We start from the raw sequence: 26,274 nt of genomic DNA on the forward strand, positions 1-26,274 counted from the left end.
ATATATATATATAAGTACGTCTGAGTCAGTGACAACCCTACAACAGATCTAACATTGTTGGGTTGATGTTTAGACGAGTTGTATATATATATATGAAGCCTAATAACATTACTGATATAATATAATTCGCTTTTTAATGCTGGAACCTGATGGTTTTTTCCTAATAAATTGTTATCGGCATATGGCTTAATGTAATTATATGACAATTATGTGTTTTAAAAATCGTGTGACTTTGTATTTGGCCGAAGAATCTGATTCCCTCCATTTTTTTCATAGTCGGCCACTGATACGTCCACACGTTTCTTGATCAAGGTTGTTGATCAATTGTTACGATTCTCAATTTCCCATTTGTGAACTGTTTTCGACATGCTGTTGTTCTGTCATAGCCATGTACAAAATAACAATTATAAACGGCAGTAATTCATTCACGCACAATTGCACATATTGTAGCAATTTAAGGAATGCTCAACTGTTTGAAGTCTGACCTGATTGTATAATATTCATTTTGAAGGCATCGGATTTACTACTTCCTAATGTTATTACAATCTTTTAGCACTTGCATCAGAAGAGAATTCAATTATGAAACTATGAGATTTGTAATATGTTCTGCTGAGCCTGCAAAACTTAATTAAAGGCACAATTCAACTACGCATTTTGAAATAGTTGTCTATAAGTTTGCTTGAGTTTATAAACAGCAGACGGTCCACCTCCTGTGTTTGTTCTCATGCTAATGTTACTTATTAGTTCCATTGCTGCACAGATACATGTATAAGCTGGTTCTCGGATGATTACTACGTACACTTTGTTTGAGGGAAGCGTAACAGTGGCGGATTCAGAAATTTACATGATGAGTGGGTGGGCACTGACTTTCTAAGAACGGAATTTCATAGTTCATCCGAGTTTGGGAAATAACGCCAGATGATATAAATACTTTAATATAATTTGAATAGCATTATTTATCTATTGATGAAATATTTATAATATTTTGTAAAAACTAAAAATATGCTGTTTATCTACCTGAAGAATCCCTAAACTTCTGGTACTAATGAAACAGGGACCTTCACTGAGATAGCTGTGTTAGTGGAGTATAATTGTTAACAGCGAGCAATACTGTTGTTGAATAAAAAAAATAAAAGACTTTTTAAGAACGGAGTCGCTCCAGTCATGTTTCAAAGATCCTTTAGATATAATCAACCAGATTTTCTAAGAAAAAAAAGAAAGAGGGACAGTCACTGAGTTAAGCGCGACATCTAAATTGCTAATTTTTTGGGGGGCTATTTCTAAACAATCGAAATTGTGTACCCTTAGAATACTTGAAACCCATTTGTCCGTGTAAAATTTGTTACAGTTTGACTTATATATTATATGGGTCATTTCCAAAAAATGTAGAATTTTGAAATTAAAAAAAATATTAAAAGTTACGTATTCAAAGAATCCTCTACAGAAGCAAATGAAAACAAACAGTACTTTAAGAACAACATATTAAAAGATGCAATCTTAATGATGTCATACAAGAATATCTAACATTTTTTGATCGGTGGAACAATATTTTGTCTATCCTGTAACCATTTTCAAAAGAAATTTTGGGTTATTTAGAAAAGGTTTAGATAAAATGTTAAGCTTGTTTTACGTAGCCAATTAGATGGTTTTCTGTAAAATTATAGATTATTTGCCAATTTTCCAGGTTCTACTGAAAAATGGTTTTCAAAGGTTGTAAAATTTACCACCAGTAATGCAAGTCTAAGATAGCAATTTAAATTGTTCGGCATTTTTTCACCCTTTCAATTAAACCCAACAACAAGTAAATCCCTCATAAGTTAGTTTACTTTTCTCTTTGTTTCATTGGTAACCATGGTAACAGGAACGTACGTTTCTGATATATCACTATATATATATATATATATACAAGTCTATCCTGTTACCTTTTTGTCTATCCTGTTACCGTTATCAGTATATCTTCGCTAGTCAAGCGTTACGATCCAATCCCGCTCTCTCCACGGGATCCATCGTTCAGTTTTTTACTTAAATAAGGCCGTTAGTTTTCTCGTTTGAATTGTTTTACATTGTCTTATCGGGGCCTTTCATAGCTGACTATGCGGTATGGGCTTTGCTCATTGTTGAAGGCCGTACGGTGACCTATAGTTGTTAATGTTTGTGTCATTTTAGTCTTTAGTTGTCTCATTGACAATCATACCACATCTTCTTTTTTATAATCTTATAAAAATATATAGATGTAAGGTGTGTTTATTATTAATGTTCTGAATCACAAATCCGACAAGCTTTCATTTAAACCATAACAACTGAAATTTCCATTAGAAATAAAAACAAATTAGCATGGGTGTAGTGAAAATTCGACTTTTTTTTATAAATGACCCATAAAGTAAAGAGAAAAGGAGATCGAGCTCTTTCGGCTATATCAGTAATATATCAAGAAATGCAAGTGGATAGAAAACTTAAAATTGATACTAGTATTAAATAGCAAGCTAGAACAATTAGAGTTCTCCATATGATATATCAGTGACTGCAGATAAACGAAAAAATAATTAAAATTAATAGAAAACCAAAAATAATGGATTTTAGTAAAAAATAAAAAGGCTTCCCAAGTAAAAACAATATCGGTTTACATTGAACAGATTTAGAAAAAGATAAATCAGGCTGAATAAAGTTATTATAAAACAAAACAAATATATAACGGGAAAAAAAAAGAGAAACAAAACACCAAATGAAATAAAGGCTTATATAATACTTGAAAAATACATATAAAAACTTTACAAACTTTAAAAAAAACCTAGAGTGATGTTTAATTTAAATTGCATAAACCATGCATGCAGAAACATATAATTGTATACATGTATTTGCATAAACTAAGGATCTATTATATAAAAATGCACTCGTGGATCTGAGCTCATGATTAGCTGATATTTTTAGACATGTGACACGGGTTTCCCATCACTTGTTTTGCATTTACAAAGTTGTCTCCCATGTATATGACAGGTGGGATTATTCAAAAGTCCGACAATGGACTGGAAAGTAAACTTGTTTGTTTGTTTGTGTGTTAGTTTATTTAATTGTTATATTTGTGATGACCCCACAGCTACAGATACCGTTTATGAAGTTTTACAAAGGACGCAAGGATTATCAAAGGTAAAAAAATATACGTTACCTGTTCAGGTAAATTAAAAAAATGGCGACGTAAACAATGAATCACTTACATTGTACCCTTTATATTTTATGTCACGATTTTATTTTTAGCCAACATTATTAATAATGAAGAATATGTGTGAAAAAATATAAATGCAGTTACTTTAGAATCTTGGTCAATGATTGGTGTTTATTTTTGAATGAAATGAAAAGGGGGAGGGGTAATCATAGATGGTATCTAGTCCTATAACATATGACTTCGCATTCTTATTCAATTTTTAACGTTTTTATACTGATATTTTCATTTTTTATTTTTTTTTAAATGAAAAAATGATTACGGTAATGTAAATATTCTGTCATTTTTTTACAAACTTCAACATATTTTGTTCAAATACTTAAAATTATGCGACTAGACAACAAATAGAAAAAAATAAAAATCTGGGCGAATGGACCCTGGGCGAATAGGTAGTATGGCGAACGCGAATCAGGGCGAATGGACCTGGATTCATCATAGATCTAAAATGTACAACGTATGGGTCATAACATTGGTATTGGAACAGTCTTTTCTCTTAATTTGATATTTTTATACGGTGGTTTAAATGTCAATTAAAAAAACACAGAAAGAATCCTCTCAACTTTGGGATCACATTAATGCTCATGGATATAAAATTTTATTCCCCGGTTGTGGGATTACAATGTATGTATGTACTATTAAATGACATGAGCAAATAAGTCCTAATACCGATAATTCAGCCTGTGCGACCCGTGTTAAGGAAGAGCCATATCTCTTGCACGTTAAAGACACCCTTGTAGATTTCGAAAAAGAGCAGGCTAATGCCGCTACAAGGCAGCACTCGCACCCGCAAAGTGGAAAGGGATTAATATAAGTTGCAAAACTTGTTTCCCAATCCACTATAAATAAATATGTTTAAACTAAACACTGATGAAGATGCCATGTCTATATATATATCAAAAGTTAATGAACAGGGGTGGATTTGAAGGGGCTTTTCTGGGCAAATTTTTAGTTTCTTATATAGGGAATTACTGAAGCATGACTGGAGAGTGTCCCTTCTTAAGCAGTCAATGGGCTCTAACTTTTATGGATCTGCCACTGAGGAAATCGCTTTTCAGACAGCTGTAAATAAGGAAAAATGGTGAAATTGGTCCATGGAGTTGTAGCTCAAATTTGAACCTTCCACTTAAAAATACAGATACATGTACAGATTATAGAATGTTAATTTGCTGTTTCAATTTTCTTAAAAATGAATTATACCCTAGCTAACTTAACTTTGGACATATTGTTTAAAAGAAAAAAATGTATCATATTTTAAACTTAATTATTAGTATCTTAAAGAGTAAGACTCAATTAATATCACAGTTTCATTTCTGTTGGTCAATTATCATAACACAGACTACTGAAGAGAAAGAATAGATAATCTGTCTGATTTATTCTTTAAGCTTAACATTATATTTGTTAATTAAAATGAAGATGATGATTAAGTAAAATAAAATGTTTAATCATAAAATTAAGAACTTGGACAAAACATGCAAAAGATAAGAAATTACATCAGACAATGTTGACAAAAAATCTACTCTACATGGACAATGAGAGTAAGTTTCTTTTTTTGATCAAGTTTCGAATCCAATACAGCTAACCTTGAATCTATAACAGAGCCAATACATCAACAGTTAGTAATTATACTATAAATGCTATATTATAAAATGAAAAAAAAGACTATAAAATTCTATACATGTACAGTCATGGGACAAAAGTGAGTTCTCACTAAAAAAAATGTGCTATCATTTCAACTAAAATCGATATTTATAAAAAAAAATATTACCGAGTAACTGTTTGAGCGATTTTTATAAAATAGATACCAAAAGATGTGTATATTATTGTCCTGTCCTGTTACAAATCTGTTTAAATACAAATTTACAAATTTACAAGTACATTATGTACATATACATATTTGTAACATTGTACTGAAATATATATCATAATTTAATTTAGCTATAGATATTCTCTTATAATTACAAAATTTCCACTTAAAACTTAAGCACATTTAGTTAATTCTCAAGAACATGAAGTATTCTGCATGGTTATGAAATTTTAAAAACTCAATTAAAAATAATCTTGTCAACAATTATCAAATCTGTTTTTACTTTAAGTGCTTTTGTGAAAAAGACTTGCTGATATGAAATTATTAGATTATTACTGCTAACATTACTGTAAGTGTTAAATACAATTAGGTCCGAGTACACAGTTATCGTCCTTTGATTTTTGTTGTCCATGAATATATATAGTCCTTAGTGTGAACAGCGTGTTACTTGCCAATTTCTGTTATACCCCTTCCAAATTTAGTTCTCCATGTTTTTGCCTCATATAGCAAAAGCTGTCAAAAGATTTCAAGACCCTCTTATCATAAAATTGTCCATATTTTGAGTTAGAACTGATGAAGTTTCTATAATTTTGATATAATTTGTCCCAAAAGTAGTACAAAACACTGTAAAAATATTATTGAGGAAGCGCAGGTGGGATTTTTTTAATTTTCATTTATTGTCTAAAAGAGATGCACTACGAAATAACTGTGTACTCTGACCTACATGTGTAAGATCATGCATATAATCTGCAATCTACATGTACATGTAGTGCTGTCTTTAGGATAGTATCCTACATGACTATATATATATAATAGGGATGACTACTGGTATACATCATGTATACCAGTAGTCATTCCCATATTTGTCACCTATTTAAAAAATCTATAACACAGGTTACCCAAAACAATATTAAAATTACGATGGAATTGCAATTAGTCACCAATAAAAAGATAACTTTGCTCCTCAGGAGCCCTTTAATCATGTTAATGCTATAACAAGGTTAATCTTAAGATTTCCGCAAAAATGATAACTGTGAAAAATTTGCCACTGTTCACATGGTTCAGCCACTGATTGTAAGCAATCCCAAAAAATAAATATGTGTTACTGTAAATGTACATGTACGTTTAAATGTCATGAACATGATGAATGTGTATTAAGATTGTATATGTTGAATTAAGATATTAATAAAACAAGTCATCGGTTTACAGCGTTCATATATGATTGTGGATTTTCTCATGTGAATTTATTCGTAAAAGTGCCTTTTTATGACTGTGTCAGTTATAAAATAAATAATCGTAACATTTATTATGTTGTAAATTTTAGTGTTTAAAAGGCTCACAGAACTTATACATGTGTGTTTTTAAATATGCTACATTTTGTACCTTACAACACAATGTGCATGTCCTTTTCACATCAGGACAATAAAAGATTTTGAGTATGTTCCGGACCATATGAGTATTTGGACCATACGCGTATGGTCGGACCATATGAGTATATACTCGTTTGGTTATAAACGGGCCAGGCCATATGAGTATTTGGACCATATAAGTATATTTTTCGATAATATGCGTGAGAAAACTTTATAAAATAACAATGATTGCTACATTCAATTGTATTATTTACAATTCAGATAACATTAAATATTGGAGTCAAAGCTAGTTTTCTCACATCATCATGCGTAGGGTGACACTTACGTCAACACGGTACCATAGCTTTTCTTGAGTCCTTGGTCATTCCGATGTGTCTACGGCGAAAGCCCTCAGTATATCTCCAGTATCGCTCCAATATCGTAAAATAACTGAAGTACATCATATCACCAGATAACTTTAAATAATAAAGTAGTGTCCTTGTCGGTGACGTCATTCATTATTTTTTTTTAAACAAAACACGTATAAGTATAAAAAAAATATGAATATTGCACTGCTAATGCTAATTGTATTATGTTTCAAAAGAACAAATGTAAACAATTTATTATACTCTCCATCCTGTCGGCTTTTATGTCCGGTGTCATATGGTATTTTGAACCCCCTAAAAATTGACCCCGGGGTCAAAATACCATGCGGTAAAATGACACCGGGGTCATTATACCGCATGGTATTTTGACCCCGGGGTCATTTTTCACATATGGTATTTTGAACCCCCCTGCGGTATATTGAACCCCCCTGTTTTTGAGAAATAGTATTGCAGATAATCTTATTTACAATTTATTGGCTATTATTTTTTTTTAATTAGAGGTTATGAGTAGGGGGTTCAATATACCGCAGGGCGTCAAAATACCATGGCTATATAAAATTTTGCAAAATATCTTTTCCAGTATGCTAAATACATATAAACTACTTATTGGAGTATTATAACTATGTTAAGGAGTTAGAATAGCTTGGATTTTTGAAATTCAAGGTCTATAGTAGGGGGTTCAATATACCGCAGGGGGGTCAAATTACCATGGCTAAGTAAAATTTTCAAAATATCTTTTCCAGCATGTTGAATACATACAAATTACAATTTGGAGTATTATTACTATGTAAAGGAGTAAGAAAAGCTTGAATTTTTGAAATTCAAGGTCTATGGTAGGGGGTTCAATATACTGCAGGGGGGTCAAAATACCATGGCTAAGTAAAATTTTCAAAATTTCTTTTCCAGTACCGGTATGTTAAATACATACAAACTACTTGTAGGAGTATTATAACTATGTTAAGGAGTTTGAATAGCTAGAATTTTTTGAAATTTAAGGTCTATAGTGGGGGTTCAATATACCGCAGAGGGGTCAAAATATCATGGAAATTATTTTTTTTAAAAACATTTTTTCCAGGATGTTAAATGCATACAAACTACTTATTGAAGTATTATTACTATGTTAAGGAGTTAGAATAGCTAGAACTTTTGAAATTTAAGGTCTATAGCAGGGGGTCAATATACCATTGAAATTATTTTTTTTCAAAACATTTTTTCCATGATGTTAAATGCATACAAACTACTTATTGAAGTATTATTACTAAGTTAAGGAGTTAGAATAGCTAGAATTTTTGAATATTAAGGTCTATGGTAGGGGGTTCAATATACCGCAGTGGGGTCAAAATTCCATGGAAATTAATTTTTTTTCTTACATCTTTTCCAGCGTTTTAAATACATACTAACTACTTATTGGATTATTATTACTATGTTCAGGAGTAAGAATTGCAAGAATTTTTGAAATTGAAATTCTATGGTAGAGGGTTCAATATACAGCAGGGGGTCAAAATACGGTAATACCATGGCAAAGACAAAATTTTAAAATATCTTTTCCAGTATGTTAAATACATACACACTACTTGTAGGAGTATTATAACTTTGTTAAGGAGTTTGAATAGCTAGAATTTTTGAAATTTAAGGTCTATAGTAGGGGTTCAATATACCGAAGGTGGGTCAAAATACCATGGAAATTATTTTTTTTCAAAACATTTTTTCCAGGATGTTAAATGCATACAAACTACTTATTGAAGTATTATAATTATGTTAAGGAATAAAAATTGCAAGAATTTTTGAAATTGAAGGTCTATGGTAGGGGGTTCAATATACCGCAGGGGGGTCAAAATACCATGGCAAAGTAAAATTTTCAAAATATCTTTTCCAGTATGTTAAATACATACAAAATACTTGTAGGAGTATTATAACTAGGTTAAGGAGTTTGAATAGCTAGAATTTTTGAAATTTAAGGTCTATAGTAGGGGTTCATTATACATATAATGCAGGGGGGTCAAAATACCATGGAAATTATTTTTTTTCAAAACATTTTTTCCAGCATTTTAAATACATACAAAATACTTGTTGGAGTATTATAACTAGGTTAAGGAGTTTGAATAGCTAGAATTTTTGAAATTTAAGGTCTATAGTAGGGGTTCAATATACCACAGGGGGGTCAAAATACCATGGATTTTTTTTTTTCAAAACATTTTTTCCAGCATTTTAAATACATACAAACTACTTACTTGAGTATTATAACTATGCTAAGGAGTTAGAATTGCAAGATTTTTTGAAATTAAAGGTCTATGGTAGGGGGTTCAATATACCGCAGGGGGGTCAACATACCATGGCTAAGTAAAATTTTCAAAATATCTTTTCCAGTATGTTAAACACATACAAACTACTTGTAGGAATATTATAACTATGTTAAGGAATAAGAATTGCAAGAATTTTTGAAATTTAAGGTCTATGGTAGGGGTTCAATAAACCGCAGGGAGGTCAAAATACCATGGCTAAGTAAAATTTTCAAAATTTCTTTTCCAGTATGTTAAATACATACAAACTACTTGTAAAAATATTATAACTTTGTAAAGGAGTTTGAATAGCTAGAATTTTTGAAATTTAAGGTCTACAGTAGAGGGTTCAATATACCGCAAGGGGGTCAAAATACCATGGAAATAAATTTTTTTCAAAACATTTTTTCCAGGATGTTAAATGCATACAAACTACTTATTGAAGTATTATAACTATGTTAAGGAATAAGAATTGCAAGAATTTTTTAAATTGAAGGTCTATGGTAGGGGGTTCAATATACTGCAGGGGGGTCAAAATACCATGGCAAAGTAAAATTTTCAGAATATCTTTTCCAGTATGTTAAATACATACAAACTACTTGTAGGAGTATTATAACTATGTTAAGGAGTTAGAATAGCTAGAACTTTTGAAATTTAAGGTCTATAGTAGTGGTTCAATATACCGCAGGGGGTCAAAATACCATGGAAATTATTTTTTTTCAAAACATTTTTTCCAGGATGTTAAATACATACAAACTACTTATTTGAGTATTACAACTATGTTAAGGAGTTAGAATTGCAAGAATTTTTGAAATTTAAAGTCTATGGTAGGGGGTTCAATATACCGCAGGGGGGTCAAAATACCATGGAAAAGTAAAATTTTCAGAATATCTTTACCAGTATGTCAAATACATACAAAATACTTGTTGGAGTATTATAACTAGGTTAAGGAGTTTGAATAGCTAGAATTTTTGAAATTTAAGGTCTATAGTAGGGGTTCATTATACATATAACGCAGGGGGGTCAAAATACCATGGAAATTATTTTTTTTCAAAACATTTTTTCCAGCATTTTAAATACATACAAACTACTGATTGGAGTATTTGAACTATGTTAAGGAGTTAGAATTGCAAGAATTTTTGAAATTCAAGGTCTATGGTAGGGGTTCAATATACCGCAGGGGGGTCAAAATACCATGGCTAAGTAAAATTTTCAAAATATCTTTTCCAGTATGTTAAATACATACAAACTACTTGTAGGAATATTAAAACTATGTTAAGGAGTTTGAATAGCTAGAATTTTTGAAATTTAAGGTCTATAGTAGGGGGTTCAATATACCGCAGGGGGGTCAAAATACCATGGACATTATTTTTTTTCAAAACATTTTTTCCAGGATGTTAAATGCATACAAACTACTTATTGAAGTTTTATAACTATGTTAAGGAATAAGAATTGCAAGAATTTTTGAAATTGAAGGTCTATGGTAGGGGGTTCAATATACCGCAGGGGGGTCAAAATACCATGGCAAAGTAAAATTTTCAAAATATCTTTTCCAGTATGTTAAATACATACAAAATACTTGTAGGAGTATTATAACTAGGTTAAGGAGTTTGAATAGCTAGAATTTCTGAAATTTAAGGTCTATAGTAGAGGTTCAATATACCGCAGGGGGGTCAAAATACCATGGCAAAGTAAAATTTTCAAAATATCTTTTCCAGTATGTTAAATACATACAAAATACTTGTAGGAGTATTATAACTAGGTAAAGGAGTTTGAATAGCTAGAATTTTTTTAATTTAAGGTCTATAGTAGGGGGTTCAATATACCGCAGGGGGTTCAAAATACCATGGACATTTTTTTTTTCAAAACATTTTTACCAGGATGTTAAATGCATACAAACTACTTATTGAAGTTTTATAACTATGTTAAGGAATAAGAATTGCAAGAATTTTTGAAATTGAAGGTCTATGGTAGGGGGTTCAATATACCGCAGGGGGGTCAAAATAGCATGGCAAAGTAAAATTTTCAAAATATCTTTTCCAGTATGTTAAATACATACAAAATACTTGTAGGAGTATTATAACTAGGTTAAGGAGTTTGAATAGCTAGAATTTTTGAAATTTAAGGACTATAGTAGGGGTTCAATATACCGCAGGGGGGGGGGGGGTCAAAATACCATGGATTTTTTTTTTTTTCAAAACATTTTTTCCAGCATTTTAAATACATACAAACTTCTTATTTGAGTATTATAACTATGTTGAGGAGTTAGAATTGCAAGAATGTTTGAAATTAAAGGTCTATGGTAGGGGGTTCAATATACCGCAGGGGGGTCAAAATACCATGGCAAAGTAAAATTTTCAGAATATCTTTTCCGGTATGTTTTAAAAATACATACAAAATACTTGTCGGAGTATTATAACTAGGTTAAGGAGTTTGAATAGCTAGAATTTTGAAATTTAAGGTCTATAGTAGGGGTTCATTATACATATAACGCTGGGGGGTCAAAATACCATGGAAATTATTTTTTTTCAAAACATTTTTTCCAGCATTTTAAATACATACAAAATACTTGTTGGAGTATTATAACTAGGTTAAGGAGTTTGAATAGCTTGAATTTTTGAAATTTAAGGTCTATAGCAGGGGTTCAATATACCGCAGGGGGGACAAAATACCATGGAAATTATTTTTTTTCAAAACATTTTTTCCAGCATTTTAAATACATACAAACTACTTATTTGAGTATTATAACTATGCTAAGGAGTTAGAATTGCAAGAATTTTTGAATTTTTGAAATTAAAGGTGTATGGTAGGGGGTTCAATATACCGCAGGGGGGTCAAAATACCATGGCTAAGTAAAATTTTCAAAATATCTTTACCAGTATGTAAAATACATACAAACTACTTGTAGGAATATTATAACTATGTTAAGGAGTTTGAATAGCTAGAATTTTTGAAATTTAAGGTCTATAGTAGGGGGTTCAATATACCGCAGGGGGGTCAAAATACCATGGAAATTATTTTTTTTCAAAACATTTTTTCCATGATGTTAAATGCATACAAACTACTTATTGAAGTATTATTACTAAGTTAAGGAGTTAGAATAGTTAGAATTTTTGAATATTAAGGTCTATGATAGGGGGTTAAATATACCACAGGGGGGTCAAAATACCTTGGAAATTATTTTTTTTCCTAATATCTTTTCCAGCATTTTAAATACATACAAACTACTTATTGGAGTAGTATTACTATGTTAAGGAGTTAGGATAGCAAGAATTTTTGAAATTTAAAGTCTATGGTAGGGGTTCAATATACCAAAGGGGGTCAAAATACCATGGGTAAGTAAAATTTTCAAAATATCTTTTCCAGTATAATAAATACATACAAACTACTTGTTCGAGTATTATAACTATGTTAAGGAGTTAGAATAGCAAGAATTCTTGAACTTTGGGGTCTATGGTAGGGGGTTCAACAACCTCAGGGGGTCAATATACCATGGAATATTTTTTCTTTTCAAAATATCTTTTCCAGCATGTTAAATACATACAAACTACTTGTTGGAATATTATAACTATGTTAACCCCCTTCTATAGACCTTGAATTTCAAAAACCCAAGCTATTCTAACTCCTTAACATAATTTTAATACTCCGATAAGTAGTTTGTATGTATTTAACAAACTGGCAAAGATATTTTGAAAATTTTACTTAGCCATGGTATTTTGCCCCCCTGTGGTATATTGAACCCCCTTCTATAGACCTTGATTTTCAAAAATTCAGGCTATTCTAATTCCTTAACATAGTAACAATACTCCAATTTGTAGGATGCATGTATTCAACATGCTGGAAAAGATATTTTAAAATTTTTACTTAGCCATGGTATTTTGACCCCCTGTTGTATATTGAACCCCCTTCTATAGACCTTGATTTTCAAAAATTCAAGCTATTCTTACTCCTTAACATAGTAATAATACTTCAATAAGTTGTTTGTATGTATATAACATGCTGGAAAAGATATTTTGAAAATTTTACTTAGCCATGGTATTTTGACCCCCCTGCGGTATATTGAACCCCCTACCATAGACATTCAATTTCAAAAATTCCAGCTATTCTTAATCCTTAACATAGTAATAATACTCCAATAAGTAGTTTGTATGCATTTAACATGCTGGAAAAGATATTTTGAAGAACAAAAATTTTCATGGTATTTTGACCCCCCCTACCATGGTATATTGAACCCCCTACTATAGACCTTGAATTTCAAAAACCCAAGCTATTCTAACTCCTTAACATAATTTTAATACTCCGATAAGTAGTTTGTATGTATTTAACAAACTTGCAAAGATATTTTGAAAATTTTACTTAGCCATGGTATTTTGCCCCCCTGCGGTATATTGAACCCCCTTCTATAGACCTTGATTTTCAAAAATTCAAGCTATTCTAACTCCTTAACATAGTAATAATACTTCAATAAGTTGTTTGTATGTATATAACATGCTGGAAAAGATATTTTGAAAATTTTACTGAGCCATGGTATTTTGACCCCCCTGCGGTATATTGAACCCCCTACCCTAGACATTCAATTTCAAAAATTCCAGCTATTCTTAATCCTTAACATAGTAATAATACTCCAATAAGTAGTTTGTATGCATTTAACATGCTGGAAAAGATATTTTGAAGAACAAAAATTTCCATGGTATTTTGACCATGGTATATTGAACCCCCTACTATAGACCTTGAATTTCAAAAACCCAAGCTATTCTAACTCCTTAACATAATTTTAATACTCCGATAAGTAGTTTGTATGTATTTAACAAACTGGCAAAGATATTTTGAAAATTTTACTTAGCCATGGTATTTTGCCCCCCTGCGGTATATTGAACCCCCTTCTATAGACCTTGATTTTCGAAAATTCAAGCTATTCTAACTCCTTAACATAGTAATAATACTTAAATAAGTTGTTTGTATGTATATAACATGCTGGAAAAGATATTTTGAAAATTTTTACTTAGCCATGGTATTTTGACCCCCTGTTGTATATTGAACCCCCTTCTATATAGACCTTGATTTTCAAAAATTCAAGCTATTCTAACTCCTTAACATAGTAATAATACTTCAATAAGTTGTTTGTATGTATATAACATGCTGGAAAAGATATTTTGAAAATTTTACGCAGCCATGGTATTTTGACTGTATTTTGCAGTATATTGAACCCCCTACCATTGACATTCAATTTAAAAAATTCCAGCTATTCTTAATCCTTAACATAGTAATAATACTCCAATAAGTAGTTTGTATGCATTTAACATGCAGGAAAAGATATTTTGAAGAAAAAATATTTTCATGGTATTTTGACCACCCCCCTACCATCATGACCATGGTATATTGAAGTTTGAACCCCCTACTATAGACCTTGAATTTCAAAAACCCAAGCTATTCTAACTCCTTAACATAGTAACAATACTCCCATAAGTAGTTTGTATGTATTTAACAAACTGGCAAAGATATTTTGAAAATTTTACACAGCCATGGTATTTTGCTCCCCTGCGGTATATTGAACCCCCTACCATAGACCGTCAATTTCAAAAATTCTAGCTATTCTAACTCCATTACATAGTTGTTGTACTCCAATTTGTAGTTTAAATGCATTTTTAAAAGATGCTTAGTTTGTTTGTATTTAACATGCTGGAAAAGATATTTTGAAAATTTTACTTGGCCATGTTATTGTACCATGGTATATTGAACCCCCTACTATACATCTAAAGACCTTTCATGTTAAAATATCTTCCTACTGTAACTCCTTAACATATTTATTATACTCCAATTAGTAGTTTGTATTTATTTTATTAGTTTGAAAAGATGTTTTGAAAATTTTACTTTTTAAAATCAAGTGAGCCATGGTAATTCGACCCCCTCCCCCTTTTTACCATGGAGAATTAAAACTTAAAAGTCTACCATTCTATATGATTTTTTTTAAATTTCAAAGAATTATAGTGTCCAAGCTACATGGTCTAGTTTTAATGCTTTAAGAAGTTTTTTGAATGAAATTTTGTTGGTTAAGACTTCAGAGCACTTATACCAAGCAAATATTTTTCTTTTAACCAATCATTGAAAATTGACCTCCCCTTCTTGTATAAATGATTTTTAAGATTTGATTAGCTTTTATATAATGTTAAATGTTTTATTAATCATCTAAAATGAAAAAAACAGGGGGGTTCAATTTACCATGGGGTTCAATTTTCCATACAGGGGGGGTTCAATTTACCATAGCGGTATTTTGACCCCGGGGTCATTTTACCATGGGGTTCAAAATACCATATGACACCGGTTATAGTAAAACAGCTCATTTAAATATTTTGGAAGTTAACCTCCTAGGTCGACAAAGGAAAAAAAATGTGTTTACAATAATTTTGACTAGTGATGAAATTTTCTGTGTGAAACTGCTTATTTTAATTTGTTATTCTTGTTATTACTAATTTTTAATGAAAAAATTACCTTCGGTATTGTCTTTTTAATGACGTAACAACTAAAATGGTTATATAAAGAGGTAAGCATTTATGTACCTGTTACCCGTAATTACCCCGACCATACGCGTATGGTCAACCATACCCGTATGGTCGGACCATATGAGTATATACCCATATGGTCATGACTATACGCGTATGGTCCAAATACTCATATGGTCCGGAACAAGTACACAGCTATTTTCTTGGTTGGACAAACAAACATTCTTTTTCATGACCGATACCTGTACTTTTTCAAAAGCTTCTAGTTTTAGATAAAATCTTACCCTGGTACCCAAACATAAATTTACATTCATGAAATTTTGGCCAATTTAAAAATGAGGAGATGTGGAATGATTGTCAATGAGTCAAATATCCTCCAAAGTTCCAATGAAGAAGTTTTAAGTAATTTCAAAAATCATATACCAAGTTTTGATGGTTACGTCTTTGAATTTTTTAGAAGACCTTTGCCATTTTTGCTGTTATAAGAAAATATTGAAAAAGATATCAGTAAAATGGCTTGACAAGCTAAAGTTATTGGCTAGAACACAGCACTGATGATGCTTAAATTTGTTTCTCTATCCCTTTTTATGGTCCAATGGACCATTTGTACTTAAGTTTGAGTCTCTTGTAAGGAAGGCCAGCCTATACTAGTAGAACTTTTTCCAGTATTTGAGGACCTATACAATATTTGCGCCCAATGTAGTCCAAGATTACTCTGACGTCCAACGGCTGTTTTTCTAATTGCCATAAAAGCTGAGGATGGGGGACGTCAGAGCTCATCCCATGTCAAAAAGTGGATATTTGCCTGTCCAAAATAGATGTGCTGCTTTGTGGCTTCTGGTGCCAACGGACGACCTTGGAATTATATAAATCGGGTATCAATTTGTTCATTTTTCATTTATCTCTTTTATGTAAGTTTCACCTACCTGCCACCCTTTATTTTCTCATATTTAGAGTTTTCACTGAAATAAACAAATTGATATCCGATTTATATAATTCCAAGGACGGCCGTTGGCACCAGAAGCGATGAAGCAGAGCATCTATTTTGGATGGGCAAATATCCACTTTTTGATGGGACGAGCTCCCACAGCCCTGGCTTGTCTAGAAAAACAGCTGTTGGACGTCAAAGTAATCTCAGAGTACTCCCAATGAGACAGCATATGAGAACCTCTTTTTTATTATCCTTTTATATTTTAGTTTTTAGATGTGGTACATGTATGATTGCCCATGAGTTCTGTCTGACAATTCTTTTATTCATGTTTCTTAATCACTTATTTGATTGTCCATTTGTATTTTAGTTTGAGTCTCTTGTAAGGAAGGCCCAGCTAGTGGAATTCTTTCAGTATCCCAGGACGTACACAATATTTGCTCCCAATGACACAGCCTACGAGAATCTTACACCAGACAGGAAGCTCATTGTGGATACCATGGTCGGCATTGACCTTCAAAACTTTGTCAAATTTCATGTCAGTAAGTATATATATACCTATAGAGGAAGTTGAAGAAGATGTTTTATATCCATTAAATGGGCATTGTACAATATAAGACATTAATAAAACAATAACAAAAAGAAACAACAATATTCTAGTATGCATGCAGAGAAAAGAAACAGCAGTTTGAACATAATTAACTACACATATATAAAATAATAAATGTGCATGCAAAAGTGTTTCCCTCCTTCTCAGGTACACCCCAACATTAGATATGTTAGAAAGTTCCTAAAATAAATTTGCAATGTATAACTAGTCTTTATCATATGTTTAGTAGTAAATACAGTAGTTTTGCATATGTGATAAATAGCCTGCTGTTTAATCCATATCGCGCAACTTTGATGCGCACCGTTTATCGCATACCCTTTAACACACCCCTACTTTTTTTTTTTTTTTTTTACATAAAGTCAGTTTTATTTTTTTTTTGCTCAAAATAGGTCAATTTTTTTAATGATGTCATTGTTTGGTATGTGACGTCACGAATGTCAAGTTCTCTATATTGTATGTGACGTCAGGAACGTCAAGTTTTAATATTCTAAGCACACTAAATGCAACTATAAAAAGTACAAAACACACAAATAAGTACAATAATAAACAAAATATTTTTTTTATAAAACAACAGCACGCAAATTGTAAGATGCTTCGGATAAGTATTTGAGCAGTTCTTTTAATGCCTTTGAAACAAGACAAAAGTAGAACTGAACGTAACCCAGTGCTATGGGTCAGAAAACAGTTCATATAATATAATACTCTTCTGTTGAAATATATGATAAAGCGTATAATACATGGCAAAATCCGTATCACATGCTGTATCACCCTCGACCAATATCATCCCTCGGGCCTAAAGGCCCTTGGGCTGATATTGATGTCTCGGGATGATACGACATATGATACGGATTTTGCCATGTATTATTCTCTATATATCATGTATATAATTTAAACTGTAGATAAATTTAGGGAGATATGAGTTGGACTTGTTGCCATTTTTCAAGCAAACTTGAAGTTATAGTAAAAAAATATGTCTTAGAGGATAACTTCTTATTTGACTATAACAATGTATAAAAACATATCATGTTGGGGAGGAGGGGCATCTTTATTTTGTAAACCTTCTTTTGAGAGACTAAAAAAATCTTTAAGGAAAACTTAAGACTGAGCAACATGAAGCCCACCAAAAACACAGGTGATCCCAGAAGTCTTGAAAGAGTTTAAACTTACTTGTGTATGAATACCGTTTATTTTTCAATACTGTGCATGAACATGTATGTTGACTCTTTGTGTGTTGTTGTGATGGTGTTTTATTGATGTAGCCCAACATCTATAAAAAAGAAGATGTGGTATGATTGCCAATGAGACAACTCTCCACAACAGACCAAATGACACAGAAATAAACAACTGTAGGTCACTGTGTGGCCTTCAACAATTAGCAAAACCATGTTAACAATGTAAATTGTAAACTCGCTATTTTTTAATTTTTCAGTTGAAGGACAAAGGTTGATGACAGGAGATTTCCAAGACAATTCTGTGAGAAGGAGTATGTCTTCAAGTAAACTGTATATAAATAGAAGAGAAGGCAGTGTAAGTATGCATATGAGGCCTAGAGATTAACTGTTTACCAATAATAATAATAATAATAATAATAATAATAATAATAATAATAATAATAATTCTTTATTTAAAGAGGGTTACACAGTTACCTTTAAAGCTAATCTTCCCTGAGGCCCTCATGAAATACAATGAAATATAACAAACAATTACAAAATATCAAACAGACACACATACATGAATAATGAAATAAAAAATTGTTATGAAATATACAATTTTCAAACAGGTAAAATTTACAAATTCATATATGACATGTATAGTATTGGCATCAACAATATCATAAGTTTGAGTAAGTGTGTGAAAATTATTATGCATCTGTCTGATCTGTCCACATCTTAAATCTCTAGCAGCATTATTAAAATATAAAGAAATTACTATAATACTTGTTCTGTCTATGAAGAAATAGCATCACAATGTTGTGCACACTGAAAAACCCACAATAGCTGTGGTTCTCTCTGCCTCTTTGCTTCCTCATGCAACCAATAAAATCTGACCGTCACAAAATAGCAATTAATCAATTAATGAACAATGCTAAAGACAATGCAGTGTTTGATTTTATGTTCACAGTGCACAATAAAATTAACGGTACCAATTTTTTTGCACCAGATGCGCATTTCGACAATACATGTCTCTTCAGTGATTCTCGTGGCCAAAATATTTGAAATCCAAAGCTTATATAAAAGATGGAAGAGCTATAATCCATAAGGTCCAAAAAGTATATAGCCAAATCGGTGAAAGGAATCAGAGCTTTGCATGAGGGAGATACATTCCTTAATCTATAATAATTTCTAATGAACATCAATATCATGTAGTACATGAATATAAAATAGTTACATATCCTTTATTTTGTTAAATTGCTATCATTAATAATTAAGGTTTATATTACTTGCCTTAACAAAACCATGGCATCCTATTTCTAAATTTTACTTTCATTGACAAGAAAAATTTCTCTTTAAAAGGTTTATTCTTGTATAACTGTTTTTACATTTGCATCCTTATTTTTGTCTTACAATGTATTTAGAAATAGCTTGTGGTATAAGCGCCAATCAGACAATTCTCCATCAGAGTCGAAATGTATAAAAAGTTAACCATTATAGGACAAAATACAGCCTTCAACACGAAGCCTTGGCTCGCACCGAACAGCAAGATATAAAGGGCCCAAAAATTACTTTCACTGTTTTATTTGCCATAAGTTACTATGATTATATAAAATAAATACAAGTTAATATTTTCCATGATTTTTCCAGGCAATATCTGGTTGGTTTGGACCAACAACATTCTTTGTGAATGGAGCCATTGTATCACCAGAGCAGAAAGATTTGGTCGGTGTAAATGGTGTGGTCCATGGACTTATGATATGGATTGACAAGACAAGTCTTAAGACATCTTATGAATATACACAGACTCCAGACAATCCAGAAGTCAATTCTACGTAAGTGACGACACAGAAGTCTTACTGGATATTCTTTCTATAAGAGTATGAATAAAAGATAAAAGGAGATGTTAGCCATACAAAAATTTGATATTTTCTTGAGGAATTAAATATAATCTGGAGAGAGAGTTAAACAGAAAGGACCAAAATAAAAATGAATGTTGCCTACCTGCCCTGCCCATTTAAAAGCAGCCTGTCCCAAAAAAAATTATGACACAAAAAAATATTTGATTGATTTTTTCCAACTCTTATCGTTTTTTTATTTGTCTGAAACATAGAACTATTAAATATTGATGGCAAAAAAAAAAATACCTACCTACCCAACCCTTCAATATGTATATTAGGGAAACACAAAGTATTTAGGATGGCTGGGTATATCTTCAATGATAGATGCACATTAAAGGGGAGGTATCCATCTTTCTTTTTTCAAGACTACTAAATGTCTCTATGGATATCGATTAAAATTTGCACAGTTGTAGAATAATCCTTGTCAAAGATGTTAAAGTTGAGATCATCAAAGATAGTTGGCAGAAGAATCCTTTTGAATCTGATTTCACCCAAAGTTTAAGTTAGGCCCTAAATAATATATTGTTTGTTTCCCCAACCCCAACCGACCCTGCGAAAACGGTGCTACTCATAAAATTTTATTGTCAAAACTAAGCCAAATATTTTTTTATTTATTTTAGATATTTAGGCTTGCCAGATTGTCTGATATTGTTCAATCTTTTTGAAAAAATTTAATTATTTTCCTACCTACCTACCCACAACTGGCTTGGCAGGGTCAGGATTGGGTAAACAAACAATATATTAATTTAGGCCTTATATTTTTGTATTATGTAGATTCAGAAATTATTAGGTGCATTTATTTTTGCGATTTTTGAAGAATGGACAAATATATGAGATTAATTATTGTGATTCCAAGAAAATCTGAATACCTATACACGTTTATGTATAGAGATTCAAAACGCAAGTTCTTATTATTGCCATGATTGCTATACTCACCAAATCCCATTATTTGCATTAATAATTTCTGAAATAACAGCATATAATACTCTAACCATGTGTAACTATTTTGTTTCATTTATATATCAACTTTACTGGGTTTTTTTATTTGTAGGAAGTTTTATTCTGAGATTTTGAATAAGTTATCTATATCAGGCCAGTTCTACGATCCAATCAAAGATCTCCAGAATTACGACGGTAGATTTACCCTCTTTGTACCCAATGATGCTGCTATAGATAGAATTGATTCATCTAAACTAAGAGACTTACAACAAGATGTACAGAAATTACATGAGGTATGTGTTGATAAAGATCTTCATAACAGGAGGTGGGGTTTGGAACTGAAGATGAATTATAATTTTTACTCACTTTTTGGATTTGTTAGGTTAAATAAGGAATGCCATGACTATAAATGCTTGATTTAATTTTTTAAGATTGCAAATACAAATAACAGTGGGTTAAAACCAAAAAATTCAGAAAAGATGTGTCAAATATGGCTAATATAAAAAAAGAAGATTTGGCATGATTGCCAATGACACAACTGTCAACAAGAAACCGAAATGACACAGGCATTAACAACTATGGGTCACTGTACGGCCTTCAACAATGCACAAAGCCCATACTGCATAGTCAGCTACAAAAGGCCCTGATAAGACAGTGTAAAACAAGGTTATATATGACAACAAACATAAACATTAAGTTAATGTTACAAATTCAACTTTTTGTCATTACTTTGACTTTAGTGGGAAAAACAAGACATAGCGATCCTACATTCTGTTGGTGGCGGCGGCGGCCACAAATATTCACTCTGTGGTTAAAGTTTTTGAAATTTTGATAACTTTCTTGAACTATACTGGATTTCTATTAAACTTGGACCGAAGCTTATTTATGTTCATAAGATAGTATCAAGAAGTAAATTTTGTAAAAATAAAATTCCATTTTTTCCGAATTTACTTATAAATGGACTTATTTTTTTTCTACCAGGAAACATTACATTCACTCTGTGGTTAAAGTTTTTAAAATTTTAATAACTTTCTTAAACTATCCTGGAAATGTACCAAACTTGGACAGAAGCTTGTTTACTTTTCTGCATATTTTGATCATGTTTACATCAGAGTATCAAGTGAAATGTGGCTTGATTAAATGCAATATCAATAGATTTATTAAATTTGTTGTTTTTCTTTAAAGTTTAAAAAAAAATAAGATATGAGATTCCTTGTATTGAATTTTTTGTATGCATTGAGGTAAGAAAAACAATAAATTTAATAAATAAAAATGGAAATACATGTACATATGTAGGCAGGTCAATAAATGCTATAAATGACATTGCTCTTTTAACAAACATTCTTTAAACAAAACAAAAAATGTTTGTCCCCAAATTTCTGTTTGTATGTATTGTTTTAAGACAATCTGTTAAAAAATATCCTAAGCAGAAAAGAAAACAGTGCATTGTGAGCTTCTTGTTAGTGAAGGTCAATTAGCAATTAGATTGAAAATCAATATGCATTATTTTATATTTTAACCTGGGTTTAAATCATTTCTATTTTACAGGTTGTCAGAGCACATTACATAAAGAATGCAGCCCTGTTTACAACATATGTGAATCACAATCAGGGATTCCTAAACGCCAACCAAAGAGCGCTGTCAATAAGGAAACCATATCCATATAACGGTATGTAACATATAAGACTATAAAGCTTATCAGAAATAAAGGTTGTAACTGGTCATGGTGTTAACAGGCTAATGTAATACATGTCCAATGAATAGTTGTTTTATTTACAACCATACTACAGCTCCTTAACATATATTAACTCATTATAACATTTCCTTTACTTTGATTGTTTATGTTTGTATTGGAATATAAACAAAAGATTTGTTCATACTTTTGAAAAATGAAGTTAGACATGATATCTTCAAAAATATAATGAAAAGTTTAACATGTTGTGTAATATTTAGATATTTTGTATGAAATAAAACCCAGATTAATAAAAGTTCAATGTATTGTTTGATACAGTTTAATAAGGTTGCTTTTATAAAATGCTCTCAATAAATAAAAAATAATGTAAATAATACGAAGGAAAAATTTTCATAATATTATTTAATCAGAGTTATCTACCCTTATACGGAGAAAAAAATAAAATACTGTTTTTCTTAAGAAATATTTGATCAGAATCAATGATATAGAGGTACACAATAAAATGTTGGCATTTGAAGTTAGATAGTTTACTTCATTTATATGGTTAGAATTTATAATCTGTTCCTTTTTAGGTTAAAACATGTTGCCTGAATCAATTTTCTTTTTCGCAATGGTTGTCTGTCATATGTAAATTCTATGTAAGTTTTACTTCATCTCTTTCAGTTTATGTCAACAGTGGTGGAGTCACGTCAGCGATTACATTGGGAAATATAACCGTCAACAATGGAGTCATCCATGTGTGTGATCGCTTGCTGGGTTTCATCTATAACACAGTACGACAGCAGATATCAGAAGACTCACCGTAGGTTTTGAATATTTTCTACTGAAAAAATCTACATTGTTTGTGTTAAGTACTTTTTGAGGATATCATGTTTTTTTAATAAACTATGAATTGAAATGAGTGCTCAAAACAGTGCAGTTTATATTGGCTTTTATGCAGAATTTCTAAAAACCTTCAAAAATAGGTACTGTAACAAGGGAAGTTAACCAAACCACAGTATTTCGTGCATATTCACACAATGTATTTGTTTTTAGTTTAAACATTTTTTCGCGCCAACAGCAGGGCCAAAAAAAAGCAAAAGACAAACAACAAAAAACAAAGCACTTCACTCAAAACTTAATTTTGATGAATAAGAACCCTCAACTCAAACATAAGGTTAACTTTGATGCTCCCAAAGTGTAAGCAGCTCCTGCTCCACATGTGGCACCTGCAGTGTTGTGAACTAGGAATTTTAACTCTTTAACAAAATACAAAATTTCTATAAGCTCTTATGCTGAATTGGCTAAGGGCTATTCCAGAAAAAAATGTATGTGGGGCTGGAAGGCAGTTTTTGTCAGCACCCGTCACTCGGACAAATGTAATTGAGAATTATAGTGCATTAATTGTAGTGTGAAAAGTTGCTCTGATACCAATCACCCATGTATAATTAATTCCAACCCCACCCAAGTACATTTTATTTTCTGGAATAGCCCTAAAACCACAAAAACACAATTTTTCCTCAATTAACAAAAATCCCTCAGTATGTACTATTTTCTATCTTTTGGTTTCTATTTATAGATTATTTGACCAGTTAATTAACAGAGCTTCAGAAGAGATAAGGAATACCCTTACTACACAGACTGGAGTTAATGTATTTGCTCCTACAGCAGAGGCCTTTGAAAAAATCAAGAGAGTTCCCTGGGTGTCACTTAACTTTGATACAAAGCTGATTGACAAGGTAGGTTAGGAGGTAAAACAAGAGAGTTCCCTGGGCGTCGCTTAACTTTAATACAAAGCTGATTGACAAGGTAGGTAAGGTAAAATCAAGAGAGTTCCCTGGGCGTCGCTTAACTTTAATACAAAGCTGATTGACAAGGTAGGTTAGGTATATACATTGTATAAGAAGATGTGGTATGAGTGCCAATCAGACATTTCTCCATTCAAGTCACAATTATAGGAGGTCCAGGTACAGCCTTAAACACAGTCATGGCCCACTCTGAACAGCAAGCTATAAATGATCCCAAACCAAAATACTGTAAATTCTGAAATTATTGCATGCATTTATTATTGCAAATTTGTCATTTTTTACATAATTGCGATTTTAATTTTTATGATTGTGAGAAAAATCCTGTTTAATTTGTACAAAATATTTCAAAATACAAGTTTAAATTATTGTGTTTACAACTCTGTCACATTTTTCGCAATAATAAAAACCTCGCATTAATTTCTTAAATTACAGTAGTGTAAAACAATTCAAACATGAAAACGAATGTTCTAATCTATATAAAAACAAAACATTTATGAATCAACAACCAACAATCAACAACCATTGAACAACATGCTTCTGACTTCATAGGATATAGGCATAAAAATGCAAATGGTTTAAAAATGTTAACAGGCACAAATTAGCCTTCACCCTTACCTGAGACAGTTTATCGGTAATTCATATATTTTCCCTTTGATCTTACTGCCTAATATTTTCGAGTATCTATGTACTGGCTGTATCACTGAAAATATTAGGCAATACATAGTGTGACGTCATAATTACCTATAAACATAGTGGACGTCATAGTTACCGATAAACATAGTGGACGTCATAATTACCGATAAACATAGTGGACGTCATAATAACCGATAAACAGAATAATAGGTAGTTTCGTTTTTGATACTGACTATATCATGTGGAATATCTAAACTGGCCCTAACGGGCTCGTCTAGATATTCCACATGATATAGTCTGTATCAAAAACGAAACTACCTATTATTCTATATATATCATTACAACATAAAAAGACACACTATAAAATATAAGATCAGATTTCTCTTGTCCCAGGGTAAACTTTGTATACAGGTTTCAATGTATTGTTTTGGAGGTTAAGGTGGTACCCAACACCTTAACTAAAATTAATTTGGCTCGTTTAATTTTCTTTAAAAATAGAAAAAAATTTAAAAAAACTTGAACCAACCGATTAATCAGAAAAATTACACTGGTTATATAGCAGTTTGACAAACACTTATTTTGATCATTGAGAAGCGTAATATTCCCTTAATAATACAATGTCATTTAAACATTCTGCTGATTTTATAGAGTTATCTCCCTGTAGTGTTAGGTACCACCTTAATTTATATTTTTATCATATCTGTTTTAGGTGTTGAAGCTCCACATTTTACAGCCAGGTCAACAGGTACAGGTGTCAAACATGGTTGGAGAATACGAAAGTAGACAGTTCAGAACTAGTCTATATATAGAAGGAACAAATCCAAAGATAACTATTTATAGACAGAGGAATGGTAGGTTTAACACAATTGTGACATATTATTACTTTTTAAGGTGAGGGAAATAATGTCTGAAATTTCAAGGTAATTTTTAAGAGTTTAAAACAATACCTCTAGATTTTGAAGATCTAATAGTTTCTTTTAATATCCACAAACTCTTTCATCAGGAGTCAATGTTATTTTTTTTTAAATATTCATCAAAAAGAATATTTGAAACGTTTGTCATGAATATCAGTGTAAAATTATAGAAAATTTAAACTA

At 31.3% G+C, this 26,274-nt stretch overlaps 1 protein-coding gene across 1 annotated transcript in view; it reads left to right on the top strand.

The window, feature by feature from the left end:
• Nucleotides 1-2,965: 2,965 nt before the first annotated feature.
• The window catches only part of LOC134718887 (fasciclin-1-like), a 35,918-nt gene continuing 12,609 nt past the window's right edge, over nt 2,966-26,274 (top strand). Inside the window, exons 1-9 of the mRNA XM_063581724.1 lie at nt 2,966-3,144; nt 16,834-17,005; nt 18,503-18,600; nt 19,875-20,059; nt 21,177-21,357; nt 22,613-22,733; nt 23,421-23,559; nt 24,316-24,475; nt 25,887-26,028. Of these exons, the coding sequence (XP_063437794.1) occupies nt 3,019-3,144; nt 16,834-17,005; nt 18,503-18,600; nt 19,875-20,059; nt 21,177-21,357; nt 22,613-22,733; nt 23,421-23,559; nt 24,316-24,475; nt 25,887-26,028 (1,324 nt within the window). The 5' untranslated portion in view covers nt 2,966-3,018. The remainder of the gene's footprint in view (nt 3,145-16,833; nt 17,006-18,502; nt 18,601-19,874; nt 20,060-21,176; nt 21,358-22,612; nt 22,734-23,420; nt 23,560-24,315; nt 24,476-25,886; nt 26,029-26,274) is intronic.

Source organism: Mytilus trossulus, chromosome 5 (assembly GCF_036588685.1).
Source record: "Mytilus trossulus isolate FHL-02 chromosome 5, PNRI_Mtr1.1.1.hap1, whole genome shotgun sequence".
In the NCBI taxonomy this organism is placed as follows: Eukaryota; Metazoa; Mollusca; class Bivalvia; order Mytilida; family Mytilidae; genus Mytilus; species Mytilus trossulus.